This window comes from Marasmius oreades, chromosome 6, assembly GCF_018924745.1.
Source record: "Marasmius oreades isolate 03SP1 chromosome 6, whole genome shotgun sequence".
Classification (NCBI taxonomy): Eukaryota; Fungi; Basidiomycota; class Agaricomycetes; order Agaricales; family Marasmiaceae; genus Marasmius; species Marasmius oreades.
Window position 1 is genome coordinate 2,349,980 of NC_057328.1, and position 18,194 is coordinate 2,368,173.

The 18,194-nt window shown below is 49.0% G+C and overlaps 8 protein-coding genes across 9 annotated transcripts; 2 read left to right on the forward strand and 6 right to left on the reverse strand.

Annotated features, from left to right (window-relative positions):
* Positions 1-250: 250 nt before the first annotated feature.
* Positions 251-3,593, reverse strand: E1B28_010211 (uncharacterized protein). The gene is made up of 5 exons (XM_043155164.1): positions 3,292-3,593; positions 3,154-3,235; positions 2,708-3,088; positions 2,622-2,654; positions 251-2,572 (listed from the first exon to the last, which is right to left on the reverse strand). The coding sequence occupies exons 1-5, from the start codon at positions 3,408-3,410 to the stop codon at positions 341-343; spliced, it is 2,847 nt and encodes a 948-aa protein (XP_043007628.1). The 5' UTR covers positions 3,411-3,593; the 3' UTR covers positions 251-340.
* A 360-nt stretch (positions 3,594-3,953) lies between these two features.
* E1B28_010212 (uncharacterized protein) lies at positions 3,954-5,337 on the forward strand. Its single transcript, XM_043155165.1, has 8 exons — positions 3,954-4,334; positions 4,384-4,491; positions 4,542-4,579; positions 4,631-4,776; positions 4,833-4,859; positions 4,911-5,068; positions 5,123-5,160; positions 5,210-5,337. The coding sequence occupies exons 1-8, from the start codon at positions 4,214-4,216 to the stop codon at positions 5,300-5,302; spliced, it is 729 nt and encodes a 242-aa protein (XP_043007629.1). The 5' UTR covers positions 3,954-4,213; the 3' UTR covers positions 5,303-5,337.
* A 91-nt stretch (positions 5,338-5,428) lies between these two features.
* Positions 5,429-7,179, reverse strand: E1B28_010213 (uncharacterized protein; the record flags this gene model as incomplete). Its single annotated transcript, XM_043155166.1, has 7 exons — positions 5,429-5,706; positions 5,758-5,845; positions 5,910-6,053; positions 6,110-6,206; positions 6,268-6,380; positions 6,441-7,095; positions 7,160-7,179. 7 exons carry the CDS (start codon positions 7,177-7,179, stop codon positions 5,429-5,431), a joined length of 1,395 nt encoding a protein of 464 aa, XP_043007630.1.
* A 407-nt stretch (positions 7,180-7,586) lies between these two features.
* Positions 7,587-8,507, reverse strand: E1B28_010214 (uncharacterized protein; the record flags this gene model as incomplete). The annotated part of the gene is made up of 6 exons (XM_043155167.1): positions 7,587-7,692; positions 7,744-7,823; positions 7,885-8,102; positions 8,158-8,224; positions 8,286-8,321; positions 8,382-8,507. The coding sequence occupies 6 exons, from the start codon at positions 8,505-8,507 to the stop codon at positions 7,587-7,589; spliced, it is 633 nt and encodes a 210-aa protein (XP_043007631.1).
* Positions 8,508-8,636: 129 nt separating this feature from the next.
* E1B28_010215 (uncharacterized protein) lies at positions 8,637-11,006 on the reverse strand. Its single transcript, XM_043155168.1, has 6 exons — positions 10,890-11,006; positions 10,777-10,836; positions 10,253-10,727; positions 9,105-10,189; positions 8,958-9,049; positions 8,637-8,900 (listed from the first exon to the last, which is right to left on the reverse strand). The coding sequence occupies exons 3-6, from the start codon at positions 10,722-10,724 to the stop codon at positions 8,780-8,782; spliced, it is 1,770 nt and encodes a 589-aa protein (XP_043007632.1). The 5' UTR covers positions 10,725-10,727; positions 10,777-10,836; positions 10,890-11,006; the 3' UTR covers positions 8,637-8,779.
* A 230-nt stretch (positions 11,007-11,236) lies between these two features.
* E1B28_010216 (uncharacterized protein) lies at positions 11,237-13,161 on the forward strand. Its single transcript, XM_043155169.1, has 7 exons — positions 11,237-11,351; positions 11,407-12,022; positions 12,078-12,196; positions 12,254-12,350; positions 12,414-12,557; positions 12,609-12,696; positions 12,765-13,161. The coding sequence occupies exons 1-7, from the start codon at positions 11,341-11,343 to the stop codon at positions 13,133-13,135; spliced, it is 1,446 nt and encodes a 481-aa protein (XP_043007633.1). The 5' UTR covers positions 11,237-11,340; the 3' UTR covers positions 13,136-13,161.
* Positions 13,162-13,227: 66 nt separating this feature from the next.
* E1B28_010217 (uncharacterized protein) lies at positions 13,228-15,971 on the reverse strand. Its single transcript, XM_043155170.1, has 3 exons — positions 15,687-15,971; positions 15,605-15,625; positions 13,228-15,549 (listed from the first exon to the last, which is right to left on the reverse strand). The coding sequence occupies exons 1-3, from the start codon at positions 15,808-15,810 to the stop codon at positions 13,508-13,510; spliced, it is 2,187 nt and encodes a 728-aa protein (XP_043007634.1). The 5' UTR covers positions 15,811-15,971; the 3' UTR covers positions 13,228-13,507.
* Positions 15,972-17,222: 1,251 nt separating this feature from the next.
* On the reverse strand, positions 17,223-18,156 carry E1B28_010218 (uncharacterized protein). 2 transcript variants are annotated; one of them, XM_043155172.1, is made up of 4 exons: positions 17,958-18,156; positions 17,707-17,763; positions 17,528-17,654; positions 17,223-17,463 (listed from the first exon to the last, which is right to left on the reverse strand). In XM_043155172.1, the coding sequence occupies exons 3-4, from the start codon at positions 17,595-17,597 to the stop codon at positions 17,321-17,323; spliced, it is 213 nt and encodes a 70-aa protein (XP_043007636.1). In that variant the 5' UTR covers positions 17,598-17,654; positions 17,707-17,763; positions 17,958-18,156; the 3' UTR covers positions 17,223-17,320. The 2 variants fall into 2 exon arrangements, with proteins under 2 accessions (XP_043007636.1, XP_043007635.1); XM_043155171.1 differs by having other exon boundaries at positions 17,223-17,763.
* Positions 18,157-18,194: the final 38 nt, after the last annotated feature.

Here is an 18,194-nt window from a genome sequence, read left to right on the forward strand (position 1 = left end):
AGTCATGCACTCTTTCCTGGCAACGCCTTGCGTATCCTCTCACCTTTCCGCCCAAGACGATCGTTAGCAATTACCTAGCAGTCTCCGATCAGAATACCAGAACCAAGGTGAGTACAAAAGTTAAACCCACTTCGATGAGACCCATAGTCGGTGGAAGTGTCGAAAGGATACCCGAGTGTGGCTGTGTGTGCTCTGCGCCGCTCGGCTACTCATGATCTTCCCAGCTTCAAAACAATCGAAAATCCATAATTCACGCTATCGACTGACACAAATACGTTCAAAGGAAGAGTAAATCAACATATATGTTAGTTCATCAAATCGAGTCCTGTTACTTTTCACCTCATCTCAACGACTCATTCTCCAAATTCGTCGCAAACCTCCCATCTCCGTACCCCCCAGGCACCGGGGGTCCTGCACCCGGAGGTAATGAGCTGCCGTCATTGACCACCCTCACGTGCCCCAAACTCCCAAAGTCACCCTTCAAAGGACTTCCAGGGGCCTGAGTAGAAGAAGGTGTTTCTGCACCTGTATACGCCGAAAGATAATCGTAATCATATTGGTCCTCCTCATCGGGATTACCAGCACCGGTAAAACTCTGACCTCGACCTCGACTTTGGGCTTGAGTTCCGCTGTTAGGCCCACGATCATTGAACGGTTCAGAATCGGCCCGGTCTCTGCCTCCCCCTACCTGTGCACGTTGAGAAGGATAGGGAGAAGAAGGTAGTGGTAATCGTTTCTTCAAATGTAACGGAGTCGTCTCTGGTATTCCCGATCCCCCACCTCCGATAGCGCCGGGCCCCGCGTCACCACCACTCCCTGTCCCACCTCGCACAGGTTGCCTTCTAAATGCAGCTGCCGATATCGTGCGTACACCCGGAGGTGGAGGGGCTGGGGTTCCACCGGGACTTCGATCGGGTTTTTCACCTACCAACGAGGAGGTCGATCGAGTTCCGAGTGGGGATCTTGGGATCGGGTATTCGGGCGGTGTCTGATACGGTGAACTGCCACCACCACCTCTCAGAGAAGACACGGACGAATTCGACCGGTGTTCAAAAGTAGGAACGTTCATAGTTGGCTTGGACATTGAGGATATTGGTGATTTGGGAGAGATAGGGCTACTGGGGGAAGATGGTTCGCGGGTGTCCGAAACAGATGATGTCGGATGATCAAATTCATAGTCTTGGTTTGTAACGGGCTGCACGTTACCCAGAGGCGATTGGTGAGCTATCGCGGTCGGTGGGGGAGCAGTAGGAGAGGAAGATGGCACTGTTTCAGGCCTTGGCGATGGCCCACGTTGCGCAAACGGTGCTACAGGTGGAACAAGAGGGGAAATAACCTCTCCATCTGTAGCGTTCGCGGGGAAGGAGTCGTTCCTCGCACGAGGTGTAGTAGGCGAGCTGTCTCCTCCATACGGCGTACCACTATCAACGCTAAATTTCAGCGCGTCCAACTCTCGACTAATCTCTCTGGCAGCAGCGGCATTCAACTCTTTCTCGTCACCTTCTGTTGAAAAAGTTGGAGGTGGAACCCTCCTCGAAGAGGGTTTGGTCCCTCTCTCCCCTAAACTACCAGTTCCCGACGACGGGCTTCTTTCTTGTTCCTGGCGTTTCTGAATTTCTTCCTCGACATCACTGATATCTCCAAATCTTACGTGTTTATGTGTATCGTTTTCATTTCTCCCATGTGGTGCAGGTATTGGTTCGTCGTCAAGTCGGTCATAAGCTAGGCCGCCTTCGTCCGATTCCTCTTCCTGTATCGCTCCACCTCTCTCGTGTCCGCCAGCACCTATAACCATCGGTGACCGTGCGTCTTGCCAATGGCTCTCCAGTTGCGCCGGTGACATCACCCCCGAAGAAGGTCCGTTTGACGGAGCATTACTTGGATGCGATTGGTGAGTAGTATAGGAAGGAGGTGGACCATCAATGCTAGACCGCCCATTTCCACTAGTATTGTTGAGAGCAGCTTCGATTGAAGATGAGAACGAATCATCCTCACGGGACGGTGAAGTCCGTAACTTGGGTGGGGCATCACGTAACTGATACCCAACAGGAGGTGCGTTGGCTTTGACTGGGAAAGTAGCAAAGCGACCGCCAGTAGGCGGAGAAGAGATAGTTGAGTGACCAACGCCGAAATCGTCGGCACTGCTAGAGACCTGTTCCGTCACAAGCTGGTTTTGAGGAGGCGCGGGAGGATATGAAAGATTCGGAGGCATAACGGGACTATTCGGTACTGAAGAGCGACCGGTCATGGAGGACATGTCCGATGGATCCATGAAATGACCCGTCCCCGTGTCTTGTGGAGCGGAGAAATAGGTTTCGGGTCCTCCACTGAAACTATCGCTTCCCTGCAAATGAGGTGGATAGGGTGGATCATTATCAAAGCTGTCACTTTGCTGGTGGCTTTCGTATTCAGGGTTGGGAGGTCGAGGAAGACGAGGCTCTGACGACGGTACGGTGGAGAACGCAATTTCGGATACACATTGCTGAGCATCCTGTAGGAGGCTGTACACTTTCTGATGACCAACATACATAGAGCGAGCCATGCCCGGTTGTGTAACCTCATTCGGAATTTCCTGTGAGAGCAGTTTAGGTACAGAGTGGCGACCCATACTGACAACGCACCATTACGACGAGCTTCCCAAACTCCCCAGCGATCTTATGGACGTATCAGATAAGTGAAAAGACGATATAGAATGAGATCTGCTTACGGTCCCCTTTTCGCAGCACTCCAACAGACCACCAAATTTGAGACCTAGTAACGTCCTCATCTCGGATCTCTTGAAATCGCCCAATGCCGCTTCTTCTGACATGATCTCAGAGTCCATTGTCCGAATCTCATCCCTTAGCCGGTTTAACGTATCCATCTGCGCATGCAGATTCTTATGTTCCGGACTCATCTTGCTCAATTTCTTCTCCGCAGTATCGGCTTTGCTGACTAAAGCTCTTCTCCGTCGTTTGAGTTCATCGAGATTCTCCTCGCGGGTACGTATTGCTTTCATGTGTTCCCGAATAGTATGTTCATGCGTGGCAAATTGCGAGAGTGCATTGGAAAAATAGTTGAGAAGGTTTGTGGAAGCGCTGAGGGTGTCCTATTGTGAGGTCCCGGGAAATGGTTATGGCATTGAGCAACTGTCCATTTGGATGGAGAACGTACCCCAAAATCTTCCCCCTCTCCCATTCCCCATGCACGTAGCGCATCTGCTGCTCTGGCGAAATCGACGCTCATTTTCTGCAATCTGTTAAGGTATACCCGTCGAATTAGCCCCTAAATAATGAATTAATCAGAACGTACGATATTAGAACAACTTTTTCTGCATTGATGAGGTCTTGCAGGGGTTTGAGGTCATAGTTACCAGCTAGTGAAGGCAGGGTGGAATTATGAGCAATCTTCGTGGCTGCACTCTTGAACATTATGGTCGTTGTGGTCGTATGATTTCTTCCGTCCTAGTGTAATACCAATATAAATCTGAACGCAGCGAAGCTGGACGAGTTTCAAGGGGTAGTAGACGGCTCTCCGTAGAGTGAGACAGTGGAAGCAGGTCAAATGATTACGGATGCGGCAGTGCTTTGAGCGGGTGAGCTTGATCAGCAACTCCCATGCCTCAGTTTCTTGCAAGAGAGTTCTGGCATCTATATGCTCTTTAGGTTGCCGATTTCTGGTTCATTCTACTACTGCCCGTTGCATATGACTATGACACCGATTCACGGTAGAATACATTGTTCTGCTTCATGATCAAGAAGGCAAGGCAACAACAGATAGTACCTATCACTATGACGAGCTGATGGACCCCGAGGTCCTAGCACCTCTGAACGATCGGAGACGGGGATTGGACAGATCTGTTGAAGTACATGATATCGGTAACAATAATTCATTTTCCCAGTGTAGGTGCGAGGCCGGATCAATCGCCCGGTACTCTGAGATGGGAGTAGTACAGAACAGATCAGGACCGTCACCTTCGTTTTTATTTGACTCGCTTCCGGGTATGATGGGACACAAATTCTTCAATTCACTCTCTCGTCAAAATGTCTGCAGATCTTCGGAACTCATCTGTCGCTCAGAATACAACAACATGGCCGCCGCCATCCACAAGTGGTCTCCATCGTCAAGAATCGCGGAGAAAGTCTCCACTCGAAGCACAAGGTTATTGCGAGGAGACTGCTTCAAACAGATATAAATTGTCAAAGCAGCACATTCGTCCATTCCCCAAACAACAATGCTGTTCTCTCTTTCTCTCCTTCTCCTTGCAGCTCTATCCGCTGCCCAGACTATCTCTGGTCCATTGGACTGTTTACCGGCAGGAAATTACCAACTCTGTCAAAACCTTTGGGGACGCAGTAAGCCTGTTCGCGGCTTTCGCTTTACTTGGGCTAATAACCGGAGAAGCTTCTGGCGTTGGTAGTCAATCCTCTACTCTTGTCTCCAAGGCAAGCAACAGCGTCGGTTGGTCGACCACTTGGAATTGGTCCAATGGACCCAATGCTGTGAAAAGCTGTGAGTTGAAGGTGATGCTCCCCGACAAGTATTCACTAAGGTAACATCAGATGCGAATGTCGAGTCCACCGTTGCGAAGGGAGTTCAGGTTTGTTACTCTTAATTCCACTTTCCAGTGGTGTTGACACCACGCATTCAGCTCCAAAATGTTGTCTCCGCTCCCACTACCTGGACATGGTCATATTCCACCAGGTCAGACGGCATCAGAGCCGATGTGGCCTACGACATCTGGACTGGAGTTCCGCAAGTGGGAACACCAGCGTCAAAAAACTCCTCGTATGAAATGTGCGTCCTTGGTTTCGACTTCCATAGGGGAATACCTGACAACTAGGTTCTCTTAGTATGATCTGGCTTTCTGGTCTCGGAGGGTGAGGTTCTCAATCGGTCAGCAAAAAAAGTGATCACCAACCTCTCGATAGAATCCAACCGGTCGGTTCTGCCGTCACTAGAGGCATCTCTCTTGCCGGACATACATGGGATCTCTGGCGGGGTCCCAATCAGAACTGGCAAGTTCTGTCGTTTGTGATTCAGGACGGTGAAGCCACGAACTTCAACGTCGACTTGAACGAGTTCTTCAGTAGGTGTTGCTGCACCACAGTATTTTGTCATTTTCTGATTCAGCTGCCCTTAGAATACATCATTGCCAACCAAGGTGTTGCTCCCACTCAGGTATTTCTGACCATGCACACGCTTCCATCCCGATACTCATCAGCTTTAGTACATCCAATCCATTCAAGCCGGAACTGAGCCATTCACTGGATCCGCCGTCTTGGTTACCTCGAACTACAGCGTCGCCATCAACCACAAATAGGTTGTCGACGATGGTTCTGAAGAAGCCGATTTGCCCTCATTTGCTTTGTTGCCAGCATAATGTACAATTATCGTTTGCTATCATGACAAAGTGTGCTTTCAACAAAAAGCTCCCACTTGTGAATTCTTACACCTTTTCGACATTGAAAGTGACCCTCCCTTCGGCCCAGTCCCTGATCAACACACCCGCCATCGCGCTATCTGGTGGGATTGTAAACGCGGGTCCTTCACCCAAGTCACTGGCAACGGCTTTCATGGCTGTAGCCTTGCCCTCTCTCAGCTCCCTCAAGACCCTTTCCTGCTCCTCCTCTTCCATCTTCTCCGAGAACGTCTTGGAATCTAGCTTTGTACCGACTGCGTGTCCCAAGATAGTTAAAATTTCGGAACGGGTATACCACTTGGCATCTATCACAATGGTGAGATGCAAGTACTAATGCCAGTGGAGTCGTTTCTTACCTTCCAATTCATTATCCAAATCCACCCTGATCTCCTTGGTCGAGTCGCCTCGGCAGTACCAACCAAGCATCAGATTCGCTGGGTAAGGCTTAAGAAACCAATCAGTTCTATGAACAACTGCCTGATAAGATAAAATTAACACCCCAGCTCACCCAAGGCTGTCCAGAATGATATTGAATCCCCCAAACTTTCACTCCCACCTCTTCCAACATTTCTCTCACCACACAGTCTTCAAACGTCTCCGCGGGTTCAAGGAATCCAGCAAGCGCCGAATACAATTTGGGTGGGAATTTTCTCTGTGTGTCGATTCGTGAGTACATACTGTACAGTGACAAGTGAAATGCGAACGCACGCTTCTCCCAAGGAGGACCTTGTCGCCCGTCTGATCGACTGTGAGGATGATAGCGACCGGATCCGTACGAGGGTGAGCGTAGTTGTGAAGACCGATGCTGTCGATGGAGAAAGGCATTATCGAGATAGGTATACACATCAGAGAACGCAATGTCGTACCGTGAGGGACAAGCTGATCCATGAGAACTCGCGTTCCACGGCAGACCAGACGAACATGCCAGTTTCCATCCTCCCCACATCGAATAGTTACGCGAACCACAACCTGGACAGAACTATAATTGTCCTGTATCGTGAGATGCTAAACAAACCATTTTACGCACAAGCGACCGTACCTTGCTTCTGAGGTTCCAGTCAACCATAGTCCTCGCTTCGGCAAAGATCCCCGCCTCGAACAACCCCATATTCCCAACTGCACTTCTCGGATCCACCCACTCCAACTTCTTAACATCGAGCTGTTTTGCAGCATCATCCAGGACCTCTTGAATGACCGCTTCCTTCCTTGCAATATCCTCATTCGCAAGAACATCTCGATCTGCTACATCCACCGCAAAATACGGTGTTCCCTCATCGTTCTTCAAAAACTCTTCGACGGCAGCTTCCCCTCCTTCTTTCAACGCGACACCCACTTCCTTCTCTGGCAAAACGCGTTCCCCTTCTTTCTCGTGTATGCCCAGAAACACCACTGGCGGTCCACGATGTCTCGCCGCCTGGAGAACATGACTGTTCTGATTCAACTGTTCCGCAGTGATTGGAGTAAGTTCCGTTTCCCCTTGGCCAAAGAAAGGTTGACTCCCAAGGAGAGAAAGCACAGAGCGCGTGGAAAGGTATGCGAGTGACGTTGGAGTGCCGGAAACGACGAGCGGTTTACCGGCGTTGAACAAGATCCAACGAGTTCGGGGTGATGAAAGCATGGAATTGAGGAACCCTTGGGAGGTTCGTAACCATGCAAGCCGGTTCAAGGGGGATCCAGCATACACGTTTACATGTCTGAAGAGGGAAGTTTGTGAGTTTCGTTTACTTAGTATGGCTTTCAGAAAGAAGTTCTGCGTACGCGTCTCCGACCTTTGACATTTCTGTTGACCCTATACGAAGTACTGATAGGACGGTTGGCTTCCAAAGAATCTGGCCATGTCCATGACCGTCTTTTAAGGACCAGCGTGATTGAACCTTGAGAAAATATCAAGGCTATGGGTCAAGGTAGTTCCAGGCCAGCTGAGAACTGTCCAATACTTAGTCCATCCGATTCGAACACGCGACTGTCCCTGGTTCCTGTGCTTGATAAAAAAGCCGAGCAGATGACGGCGCTAAAGGAACAAAGACGCGAGTTACTGAGTGGGAAGTTCTTTGTGATCGATCGTAGAACCTTCATGTAAACGAACAAACACAATAGGAAAGTTCGCGGAAAGCATCGAAACGACATTGTACAATTAAAATGAGAAGGCATAAGACTTGACAAAGTTGGTGAGCTATGTTACTGTTTATTTATTTTCGTTCTCCTTCTCGTCCAGGCAGACACAAATCGCTGCCAAGAGCGACGCATCGACTCCAGGAGCAACGGTAAGACAGTACGACTGCTGGTCAAACCTATCGACAGAATAAGCCTATTATAACAGAGCAAGAACAAGGGTAGCTCACAGAATTTCACGCCCGTTGAAGAAGCTTCGGGAAATATGTCCCACTGGTGGGCCATCTGGGGTATCGAGGTTGATCGATGCCTATGGAAAGGTCGGTCCAATTAGAGACGTTCCCGAAATGAGCGAAATAAGGAAGGCTGACCTTTCGGTCGAAAAAATCTCCTCGCAAAACCAGTTGGCGCTCCTTGCCGTCTACGTCTCTGAAGGTGGTGTTCAACTTGGCTGACCCAATGCTGAAGCTACTCTTCACAGTAAACAGTAACGTCTGTTCATCAGGTGTATAGCCCTCAAAAGTAGTGTGGATGGAAAAGATTTTTTTCTTGATGACGAAGAGCATCGTTCCATTGACATCATAAAACTCTAAACAAGTTCGCTCAGTACACACAAATGTTGGGAACAAGTTCATCCGTTGTACCTTTGCGTGCATGAAGTGAAAGCACTTTGGCCTTGCAAATCAAAAAGTCACGCCCCGCTGCATCTTTCTGTACGAGCGTTGAACGTTGAATATTGAATGACAGGTCAGCTAAATTTGATGCGACTCACGATATGAAAATCATCTCCAGTAAATGAGAGCTTCCTCTACAGAAATGATTAATCGTCAGGGAGTCAAACGGAATCGTGCTGTGGATAGTGACACACCTCCTGGAGTTTGAGGACAATTTGCTGGTCGTGGTTGGCGTATGTTGGGTTGATACCAATCAAGGACTGCGAAGGTCGTTGAAGCGGCGGTGGTGGTTGGTCGTTTGAAGAACTAAAAAGGCCCATTTTCGATGATCTGGTCTGAGCTAAAGCTCCTGTCTTTATATAGATTACACTGTGGTCACACAGCAACGAACACGGCCCAACGGCAGCTTGATCAGAAGCATGGCTATACAGGCGGTGATCGCGACAGTATATGTGAATGGAATGGATTTGCGATGATAAAGACATTGACAGCAACATGGGTCGGAAGCAGTGAACGTGAACTAAAAAGAATCCTTACAATAACAATAGCTTTACAATGAGTCCAAACATAAGTCCCAAGAATCCGTTCATCATCACGTCGCAAAAAAACCTAAAATTTTGAAAGCTGGAACACCCTTTTGCTCTTCGTCTCCAACGAGCTGACACTCGATAAAGTGGTTCCCGCGTGAAACGAAATGGTCAATCATCGTAAGCCTGGAAGAAGGGGAAGAATCAGAAACGAGCGACACAAGTTGAATGATACACTCATACCGCGGGGTATTGTCTTCGAATCCCGGGACGACATTGCTCAACGTCATCGCACCGCCATAATTATCGTCTACCTGGCAATTGACTTCGCTTCCCTAGAAGCGGCCAGAATACTGAGAATAACTCCAAGGCAAAAGAATCCCGACTCACCTCTCCACTGCCGTTCACCAGATAGTACACGCCCACATCCCCAGCCCCGACAATTATCGGTATCCTCAGTCTACTCCCCACCAACGTCGAATACCAATAATGTGCTTTGGTATTCAGCACATTCCCCTGGCCTCCAACGCCACCCGGATGGAACGCCGTCCACCCACTGCCTTCGAACAAACTAGGCGGTAAAGGATTGACCAGGTCATTCGCACTAACACAAAACGGCGCAATCTCTTCGAACGGCTTCCCCTGGTTAGGCTTGGTTGACATTCGAGCTGGAGGCACACCCAATAACGCCGAACGTTGTTCAAAGTCGGAGATTCGATTCGGCAGTCCAAGCTTGATACGGTTCCCCTCGGCGTCCACTTCGACTTCCTCGTGCCCGTCAAGGTGATTAGGGTGAGGTTCTGGGACACCTTTCCGCTGACCGACTCCACCGAACAGACCTCCGCCGCCGCCACCACCACCCTGAACTTGACCGCCACTACCAATGTGTCCTAATGAGTCGCCTCCCACGACATCATCCCAAACTTGACATATCTGGGTTTGGAAGTACCCGATAAGCACATCTGTGATGAGCTCATGCCCATCTGCGCTAGCCAGAATCGGATCAACATAGAATCGATTAATCGATCTAGGTTCTCGCATGAAATCGCTGAAAAGAAGGGACTTTGTCGATAAATGAGGGACGTCGTAAAATTGCGCGGCAACGCTGTGAAAATGGTCTGCCCCAAAGGCTCCATGAGCTATCCAAAGCTGAGGTGAGAAGTGTCCTAAGAGTAAGACGGCTGGAGAATCCGGTCGAATGAGCAAGGAGCGGATAAGGATTTCGAAATGCTCTGTCATCGCTTTTGCATCGTTAGGGTTATCCGAGGCGTCAAGTTCAACAATGATGAGGTCGGTAACGTCGGGAATATGGTGGGTAGAGCAGTAGCCAAAGTATTCAGAGGTAGATAGACGCATAGCACCGTTAGTTAGTTCCGAGGCTGGATGGGGGAAGATGGTGTTCCACCATTGGAAAAAGCGGCTAGGGTAGCACTTGGGTGAGATGTGATCATCACCAGCGCCATGACAGGCAGAAACTATGAGCAGCGAGAAATCATGCATCAGCTCAGAAAAGTCGAGGTTAAGAGCAAGCTACGCACCACTTCCACCAAGAACACTGATTGTCACCGGTTGCCCAGCTAATGCCTTTGATATCACTCTTTGAATCCTCGCACTACTCCCCAAATGCAGCCTTGTTTGCGATAAAGCAACAGGGCCATACTTTTGTCCTATTTTATCTCCCTTCCCATGCGCCAAGCAAAAGTCGAATGCCCGCGGATGCTCCCCAGTCGAGCTCAAGTTGAGGTAGTTTTTGGGTGTTAAATGACTATTGCTATACGGCCTCGTCGCATCATCATTCCCATTTCGAGCGGAAAAGAGGTAGGGAAGAATGTAATGCGTTATTCCGAGTACTGCAAGAAGGGCTATAATGAGAAGCCAAATCCTTCTTGGTGTCCTGTTGCGAAAACCAAGATGTCTGTCTGAGTCGGATGACATTGGGCCATGGAATTTTGCAGAGGGGGGAGGTGTTATGTGAGCTTCTGAACGTTGGTTGCGTCGGTGCATGTGCATGGTCTGGGCTCCGTGAGTTGCTTCGCTGGGATCAAACTTTATGAACACGCACTGAACGTTATATAAGGAGGCAGAAGAACGTTAACTGAGTCCGAAGTGCCTATGCTGCAATCTGAGATTCAGCATTTTTTTTGTGACGAAGAAACCCTGGAAATTCCCACTTACATGAGTTAACTAAGAAAAGAAAGGAAGCTCGTAGCTTCAGAAAAGAGGGAATTCCTTCTACCACCTGCCTTCGTTCAGACGAACGTTTGTGGTGAGATAAGTCGTCAATCAACGTGTAACACGGGCAGCACAGCAGAATGCGAAAACCCGAGGACGTGACATTTGTGTCAGGCATCAGGCACAATGCCGTCCAAGCCGGGTGATACTGAGAATCCGGCAGTAAATAAACTGCAGTCAGTGCGAACACGCAGCAGAACTCGATTCAATGACCTGAACATGGCTTCCAGAACAGAACGGCTGAGAAGAGAGCAAAAGCCAAGAAGTTGTTCCTTAAGTGCCACGTGACCGTTCTCTTTCACGACGAGGGAAAGTATAAGGTTCTTTGCGGAGAAAAAGCATAACCGGTCCCCGTATTCGCTGATTCATCAAAAGAGCGATTTCTGCAACCACCATGAACTACAAGTACGTCCCCAATAATCCACCTTTACGGCTTGGTTCTTCATCTAGTGACGCACAGGCCCACGAATTTCTTCAGCGGCTCCCCGTTGAACAGGCTTTCTTGGCTACGTCCATCTCACAAATTCTTGAACGCCATAATACTATCACCAAATACTCGATGGCTTCTCTTCAAAGCCGGTCAACCTCTAATTTCGTATCGACCAACACCTGAATCTGAAGAGAAACCAAAGAAGAAGATCGTGTATCTACCTACCCGACCTCTACTTCCTCTCCTAGGACCCTCTCCCTTCTTTGGACAATCGCAGACTGCAGGCGCGTTAATGTCAGATTCAGACATCTCTCACAGTACAGAAGCCGCTAGGCATCTCGGAATACCCCTAGTTTTTCTCGGGTTACACGAACACGGAACATCAAGCTCGGCGTTGCCGGAAGCGGACTTCAAAGAAGACGTTGAAGGCGTCGTGAATAAGCTAGAGGGAACTCCTTATTTTGCCGTCGATGTCGATGATCTGGAGGAATCACAGATTGATGGTGTATTGAAAGACTTGGAGAAAGAGCTCAATGTCAAGTTTGAATGGAACGAACCTCGATCGGCGATGGGTTTGATGGACTCGTTCGAAGCAGCAGTGTTTGCCGAGGCGAGAAGTATGGTTGACTGGAACTTTAGACATAAGGTAAGCAATTTCTTAGTCCTTTTTACCTTCCTTTCACTCATTCGAATCAAAATAGTTCTGTGCAGGCTGTGGATCGCCACAATATTCAATGTGGGGTGGTTGGAAACTTTCTTGCACCAGACTCCTTCCTTGGGGTGATAACGACGTGGAGGGGAAGAAACCTTGTCCGTCTGGGTAAGCTTATCTCCACTGTTCTTCTCGCTCCGAGCACCTAGAGTGAAATTTTCTTAGAAAAGGTCTCAACAATTACACCCATCCACGCACAGACGCCGTCGTTATCATGATCGCTACAGACCAAACAGGCGACAAGATCCTCCTCGGAAGAAGTGCACGTGTATTTCTTGCCGACTATATGACTTACCTTCGGTGATTGCTCACTACCGACATACAGAGAAAGTTCCCTATGAAGTACTACTCTGCACTTGCGGGATTCGTAGAGCCAGGCGAGTCCTTTGAGGATGCTGTGATGCGGGAAATGTGGGAAGAGGCTGGTGTGAGGGTCTGGGATGTTACTTATCACTCTGCTCAGCCTTGGGTATACGATCTTTTCTCTCGCTCAGCCCACACGCGCTCATTCATCAACCAGCCCTACCCTGCGAACCTCATGGTTGGTTACTACGCGAGAGCAGATTCAACGAAACCCGTTCGGACAGATCTGGACAACGAACTTGTGGGTAAGCTGGCTTTCCCCCCCCCCCCCCTCCCCTCGTTCTGGTTTGATGACTCTATCTTCCTCAAATAGACGCTCGATGGTACACACGAGAAGAAATCTTCGCCGTGCTCAATCACCAAACAGGGACCAGATTAGATTACAAGAAATTTTCTCAACACGAATCACAACAGGATCAGGAACAGATTCTGGCAATCCAGAAACAGCAACAGCAGTGGCGGTTGCAACAACAACAACAACCTGGAGGGGCTGGGGCACTAGCTCATTCACATCCTCATATTGTTGCAAAGGAGCAAGCAGAGAACAACAATGTACCCGAGGCAGTTCTTGGGGGCGAACCAGACTTTAGGGTTCCCCCTGCTACAGCTATCGCTGGAGTGCTTATCAGAGATTGGGCAATACAGAATATTACATTCCCTCCTGTACAAGTTGCAAATCTATAATCTGAATGATAAATGTGTCGTTTCAATGAGAGACTCGCCAGTACTTATGTACCATCACGGTATCAGAACGCGAGTAATAGACATAAACATCGCAAGCTTCACGCGTCCCATTTGGACTTCATTTGGACTTCAATACACCTCTAACGATAGACATACATTATGGCTTCAGTTTACTCATACAGACCAACGGAAACAAGAGTAAACCAGTATGCAAATGATGTTTGCGTGCCGAATGGATAGATATAAGCAAGAAAGAAAGGAAAAGAAAAAGATGCTTAGATCCCTGTATCAATAGAATTCAAAAAAGTCACTTGCAGGTGACAGCTAGGAGTGCGAAAAAGAATCAATAACAAAACATAAAAACACAATTCATCAATGGCCTTGAGGAGAGGGCATATCAGGTATCAGAACATGCATCTTTGACATGCCTTTCATACTTCCCATGCTATCCTTTTGCAACAACTCATGCTGTCTGAAAACTTCTCGTTGACCTTCACTTACTACACCTTCAGCCAAAGGTGAAGATGTGGTCGGCGAAGATGCAGGCGAACTGAATGCCGAAGATGACCCGCTTGGGACCGGTGCACCTACGAAATCGTCAGGTGAATAGGAAGGGACAGGTTTACGAGCCGCTCGTTTTGTGGTACTGGCTCCAAAGGTTCCACTGGCAGGGTTTCCGGAAGACAGGCTAGCACTCTGAGTACTGGGAGATGGTTGAACCGCGGTTGGAGTAGACAAAGTAGGAGTCTGGGGTGAACTCGGTGTGCTCATGTCGTATAGCTCAGATGACGACAGTGTAGATTCGTGTAACGATTTTGATCGGGTCTTCTTTGAACCTCCATTAGACGATGAGGATGAGAAGGTGAGAAATGAATCATTTCGTGGTGTTTCCGGCAGTGATTGTTGCTGCGAGTTCGGGAGGGTGTACATTCCACCTAGTAAGGTCTGCGCTCTCACTCTATCCTGTTGATCACGGCCGTCTCGGAAGAAGGTGTAAGGATATACCCGGTCGGGATGGCCACGAGAGGGAGGATCCGAGTCGGATGAATGTCCAGCGACTGCACCGGTCGACGATTCATGATCATACAGGTATGATGATGGGACTGGAGAAGGGGTAGGTGCAGTTGACGAGATAGGGGGACCATCATAGGCAATCGGAATCACACCGGTGTTGCGAGTCGTTCCGTACAGTCCGTAAACAACGCTGTCCGAATCATTGTCGGAGGGATCAGAGAAGGGGGACCGAATACCTGGCGTATTACCGGTGTTACGCATAGATGATACAGTAGAACTGCCTCCAGCAGAGATTGGAGCCATGGGGACAGGTCGTTCGTACGAATGGAGATGGCCATCATCGGTTCCATGGAACGCTGAGCCACCCGTCATCGAAGTTGTCGCACTGCTGCTCATCATCCCACCGATAGACTCTGTATGAGAATTATGCCGGTACTGTTTTTTCTTATATGAAGGAGGGACGGTAGTTTTTCTCGGCGACTGTGAAGTCGATGGTTTCAGAACACCGGCCAAGAAACCTCCCCCCTTGCCAGAACGAGACCGTGGTCTCCCACTGCTTGCAGCAGATGCCATGGTTCCACCCGCTGTGTTGCCCTCAAGTCCGACAGTAGGGGCTCTGTCTTTGTCATTGAAGGAACCCGAACCTAGTTTACCCCATTTTCCGAAAGGCAGCACTCCCGGCCTCGAAGCTTCGCCGCTAGCACCGGGTTTGTCACCAGGAATACCCGCGGCCACTGGTGCATGGCGTTTGCGACGCACGCACAAGCAAGCAAGGGTAACGAGTGCGAGTAAAACAACACCACCCACGACACCACCCACGACACCACCCACGATGGCACCTACATTCAACTGTTTCGATTGAAGAGCGCCAGTAGAAGGAGAGCCGGTGTTAGTGTTGGTGGGCGGAGAGGTACCAGTTGAAGTTGGACTGGACTGCGTGTTGGAAGGTGACGATCCACCGCCGAGACATGATGTGTCTGTGCCGTTCCTGACGAAGATAGGTGCTGACTTGCCAACTGGAGATTTGGTATCTATTTGAGCGATGAATTGATACCAGCCTTGGCGCACATTTACTGTGCTCCAGGTATAGTTTTCCAACGATGGATTCACTGATTGAGCGATGGTCACAAACGTATAGTCATGATCGTCTGGAGCAGCCCGCCCGCCAAGGACTGTTCCGAAATCTGAGAAAGTCTTGGACCCACCCTTACCGGGAGTACTAGAACCTGATGGCGCTTCGCTCTGAATAACTCCAGCGTTGGTGATGGTGATGGTGATGGGGAGTTTGGGACCACCAGCGGACCATGTAATGGAGGCGGACGTACATGTCGTGAAGTCCGCCATCGTAGAGAATATTATGGTTGGTGTTGGAGTGGGTTGCGTAGTCGTGTCTGTCGGGCCTGAGGAACTATGAGTACAAACATTCGGTCATTCAAACACTTTGCCGCTACTCACTAGGAGGGAACAAATCGGTGTCTTGTGAAATGCTTTTCATCAGCAACTAGAACATTATTTAAAAAAGACAAAGCATACGCACCTTGACGAACCAGATGCTCGCCACGGGCACTGCGATCCAGGACCACGGCAGGATCCGCCAACGTCGAAGGAAATGCAAACACGATAAGGGCGAAGCCCAGTGCCTTCATGATTGCTGGAAGCATTCCAAATGATCTGGCTGCTCTTGCAGCCAGCGGACGTTACAGGTCTTGTCTTGGGGAAGGGGACGAAAGATGGGAGAACTAGGTAACGGTATGACCCAGCCCACTCCAATTATGTGTGGGAGATGGTGGTGGTGTGAGATCCAACTTCGGACCAACCCCGGTTCAAGATGCCCGAGAAGGCACATCTGGACTGCCTCGTGCCAATGTCGTAAGTGTGATCATGAGAGAATCTGGAGTTCCTCATTACTAAGTTATCGATACAATGCTACACGAATGTGTACCCGCTCAAAAAAAATCAGGCCCGACTTCTTTCCATCGTCGCGCTTCATGGCCACAACCCGCATATTTCGTTAGATATCATCGTAAAAATCCCCACTTGTAGAATCCAACATCTCCGTCGAATTCTGTTGACCATATTTTGGCGCTGGCCGTTACGCCAGGCATGATCGGTACGTTGCTGTCAGGTTTGTTGGGTCGAGGAGGTACCAATGCGGCAACAGATCTTGAGAATTGGTGAGTCAGTACAAGCACGCAAGATTCAAGATATCGACCAAGACTTACATAAACGTGCGGACTGCAACCGCTTTGATCTCTGGATTGGAGACCTTGGGGTACTGGACCCAAGGCAAAGAGTGTTGAGAAATGGTCGTATGGCTGTGTACTTGGGCACTGAACGTCACTCTGAGAATAGATAAATCACGTATAGATCGAGCGCACTTTAGGGCCAAGACACATGCGCGCCATCTTCTCTCCAGAAACCGAAGATTGCCGTTCAGGTTGGCTTAGAACAACCTGAAAGCCATAGATACAGAGGGTGATCGCGGCGGTACAGGTTCCTGGTACATTCAAGTCCGATACGAAGGAGGTCAGGAGGTCAAGTGAGTTGCATTAGACGTTGTAATTCCGAACTCACGAATCGATGGCTCGAATCGAAGTTGGCCAGCCACCTTCAAGCCGTCGGGACAAACCATTAGCCCCTAGACAAAGCTTCATCATGTAGAACAGTTATGAAAAATGAAATGAATGACTTGACGGTTAGGAAGACGTACCTAACAAATGTGTTCAGCACTTGAAACTTGCCCCCAGGGAAGGCATGATATAGACCAATCTCCCAAAGTCAAAAGCTCCATGAGATTAAAGCCGGTCACCTTTAACACGATTTTCGGCCGCAATCTTTTCGTGCCGCCTTTACACATGTGTGGATCAAGTCTTGAGGGCGACTCCTCACTGAACAGCTTCCAGAGGAGTGTATTCTTGAACTTTGTGTGTAATTCCTTGTGGACTGAAGTTCAAAAATATCGAGGGGTATGCATTGGTACCATCGTTCAATCTCGCCATTTGGCCACCACCCCGAGGGTGATTTTAACGAGTAGAATCAAATATAACGGAATGAATCGAATCCCTGATTTTAGGGACACTATGAAGTGGATTTATGACTGCTAAGAACGAGGAACCGGACCACTCAGACGTTTATTGTTCGCAATGCTTGGGCTGAACTCGCGTTACCCATTTACAGTGACATGTACGGAAATTTTGGCTTTGATAGATGAGAGACGAGATCTGGCGCTTCTTCTTTGAGTATTTCGAGAAGCGTGAGCGAGAACCACGACTCTGATGTGGATTTCCGAAACAGGAATGTTTGTAGACGAGATTCTATTGCCAAGGTTTCACCCATTCAATGTGTCTAGGATGACATTTTTCTTGTAGTTTAACTTACTCACAGTAACAACGATCTCAAATCCCCCTTTCTGCTTCTCTTTAGGCCCATTGGCCCTAGAGTCTATCATCTATGCTTGCAGACCTGAGGTAACGCGACGCTGGCAACTTTTTGCCAAACCGAGCGCCTATTTTTCGTGGTCATGGTCGCTCCTCTGATTGCACGATAGATGAGCCTACTAAACAACAGGTTGCAGATTACGGTCACTTGACGCGACAAAGGGCACAATCTCGCAACTGCAACGGGGGAAAAACAGGTCAGATAAATGTAGAAACCAAGGGACAAAAAAGGGGAAGAAGGTCAGGTAGAATCTTTTTTCCATCGCAGCAAAGGGTTGCGTTCAAGTACATAGCAGCCCTCCTCGGTAGGAACAATTGATAGTATGAACATCATACGAAGCAGAAATGAAAAGTCGAAGACAACGACTCACCGTTTGATTCGGAAGTGTGTTAACCTGCAATTCTCTCTCGCCCGTCGTGTGCAGGGGTGCTTATTGGCCTTGGCGCATCCACGCGCTAACGCGTACCAGGAGACAGACTGTGAGGCTCTTACTTCAATGCTGGCTGTTAAATAAATTCTTCGTGTTGATGTGGAAGAGGAAATATGGAGAGGAAGTGGAAACAGACGAGAAGATAAGCTTGTCGGCTAATTGCACGGGAGCGGCCGG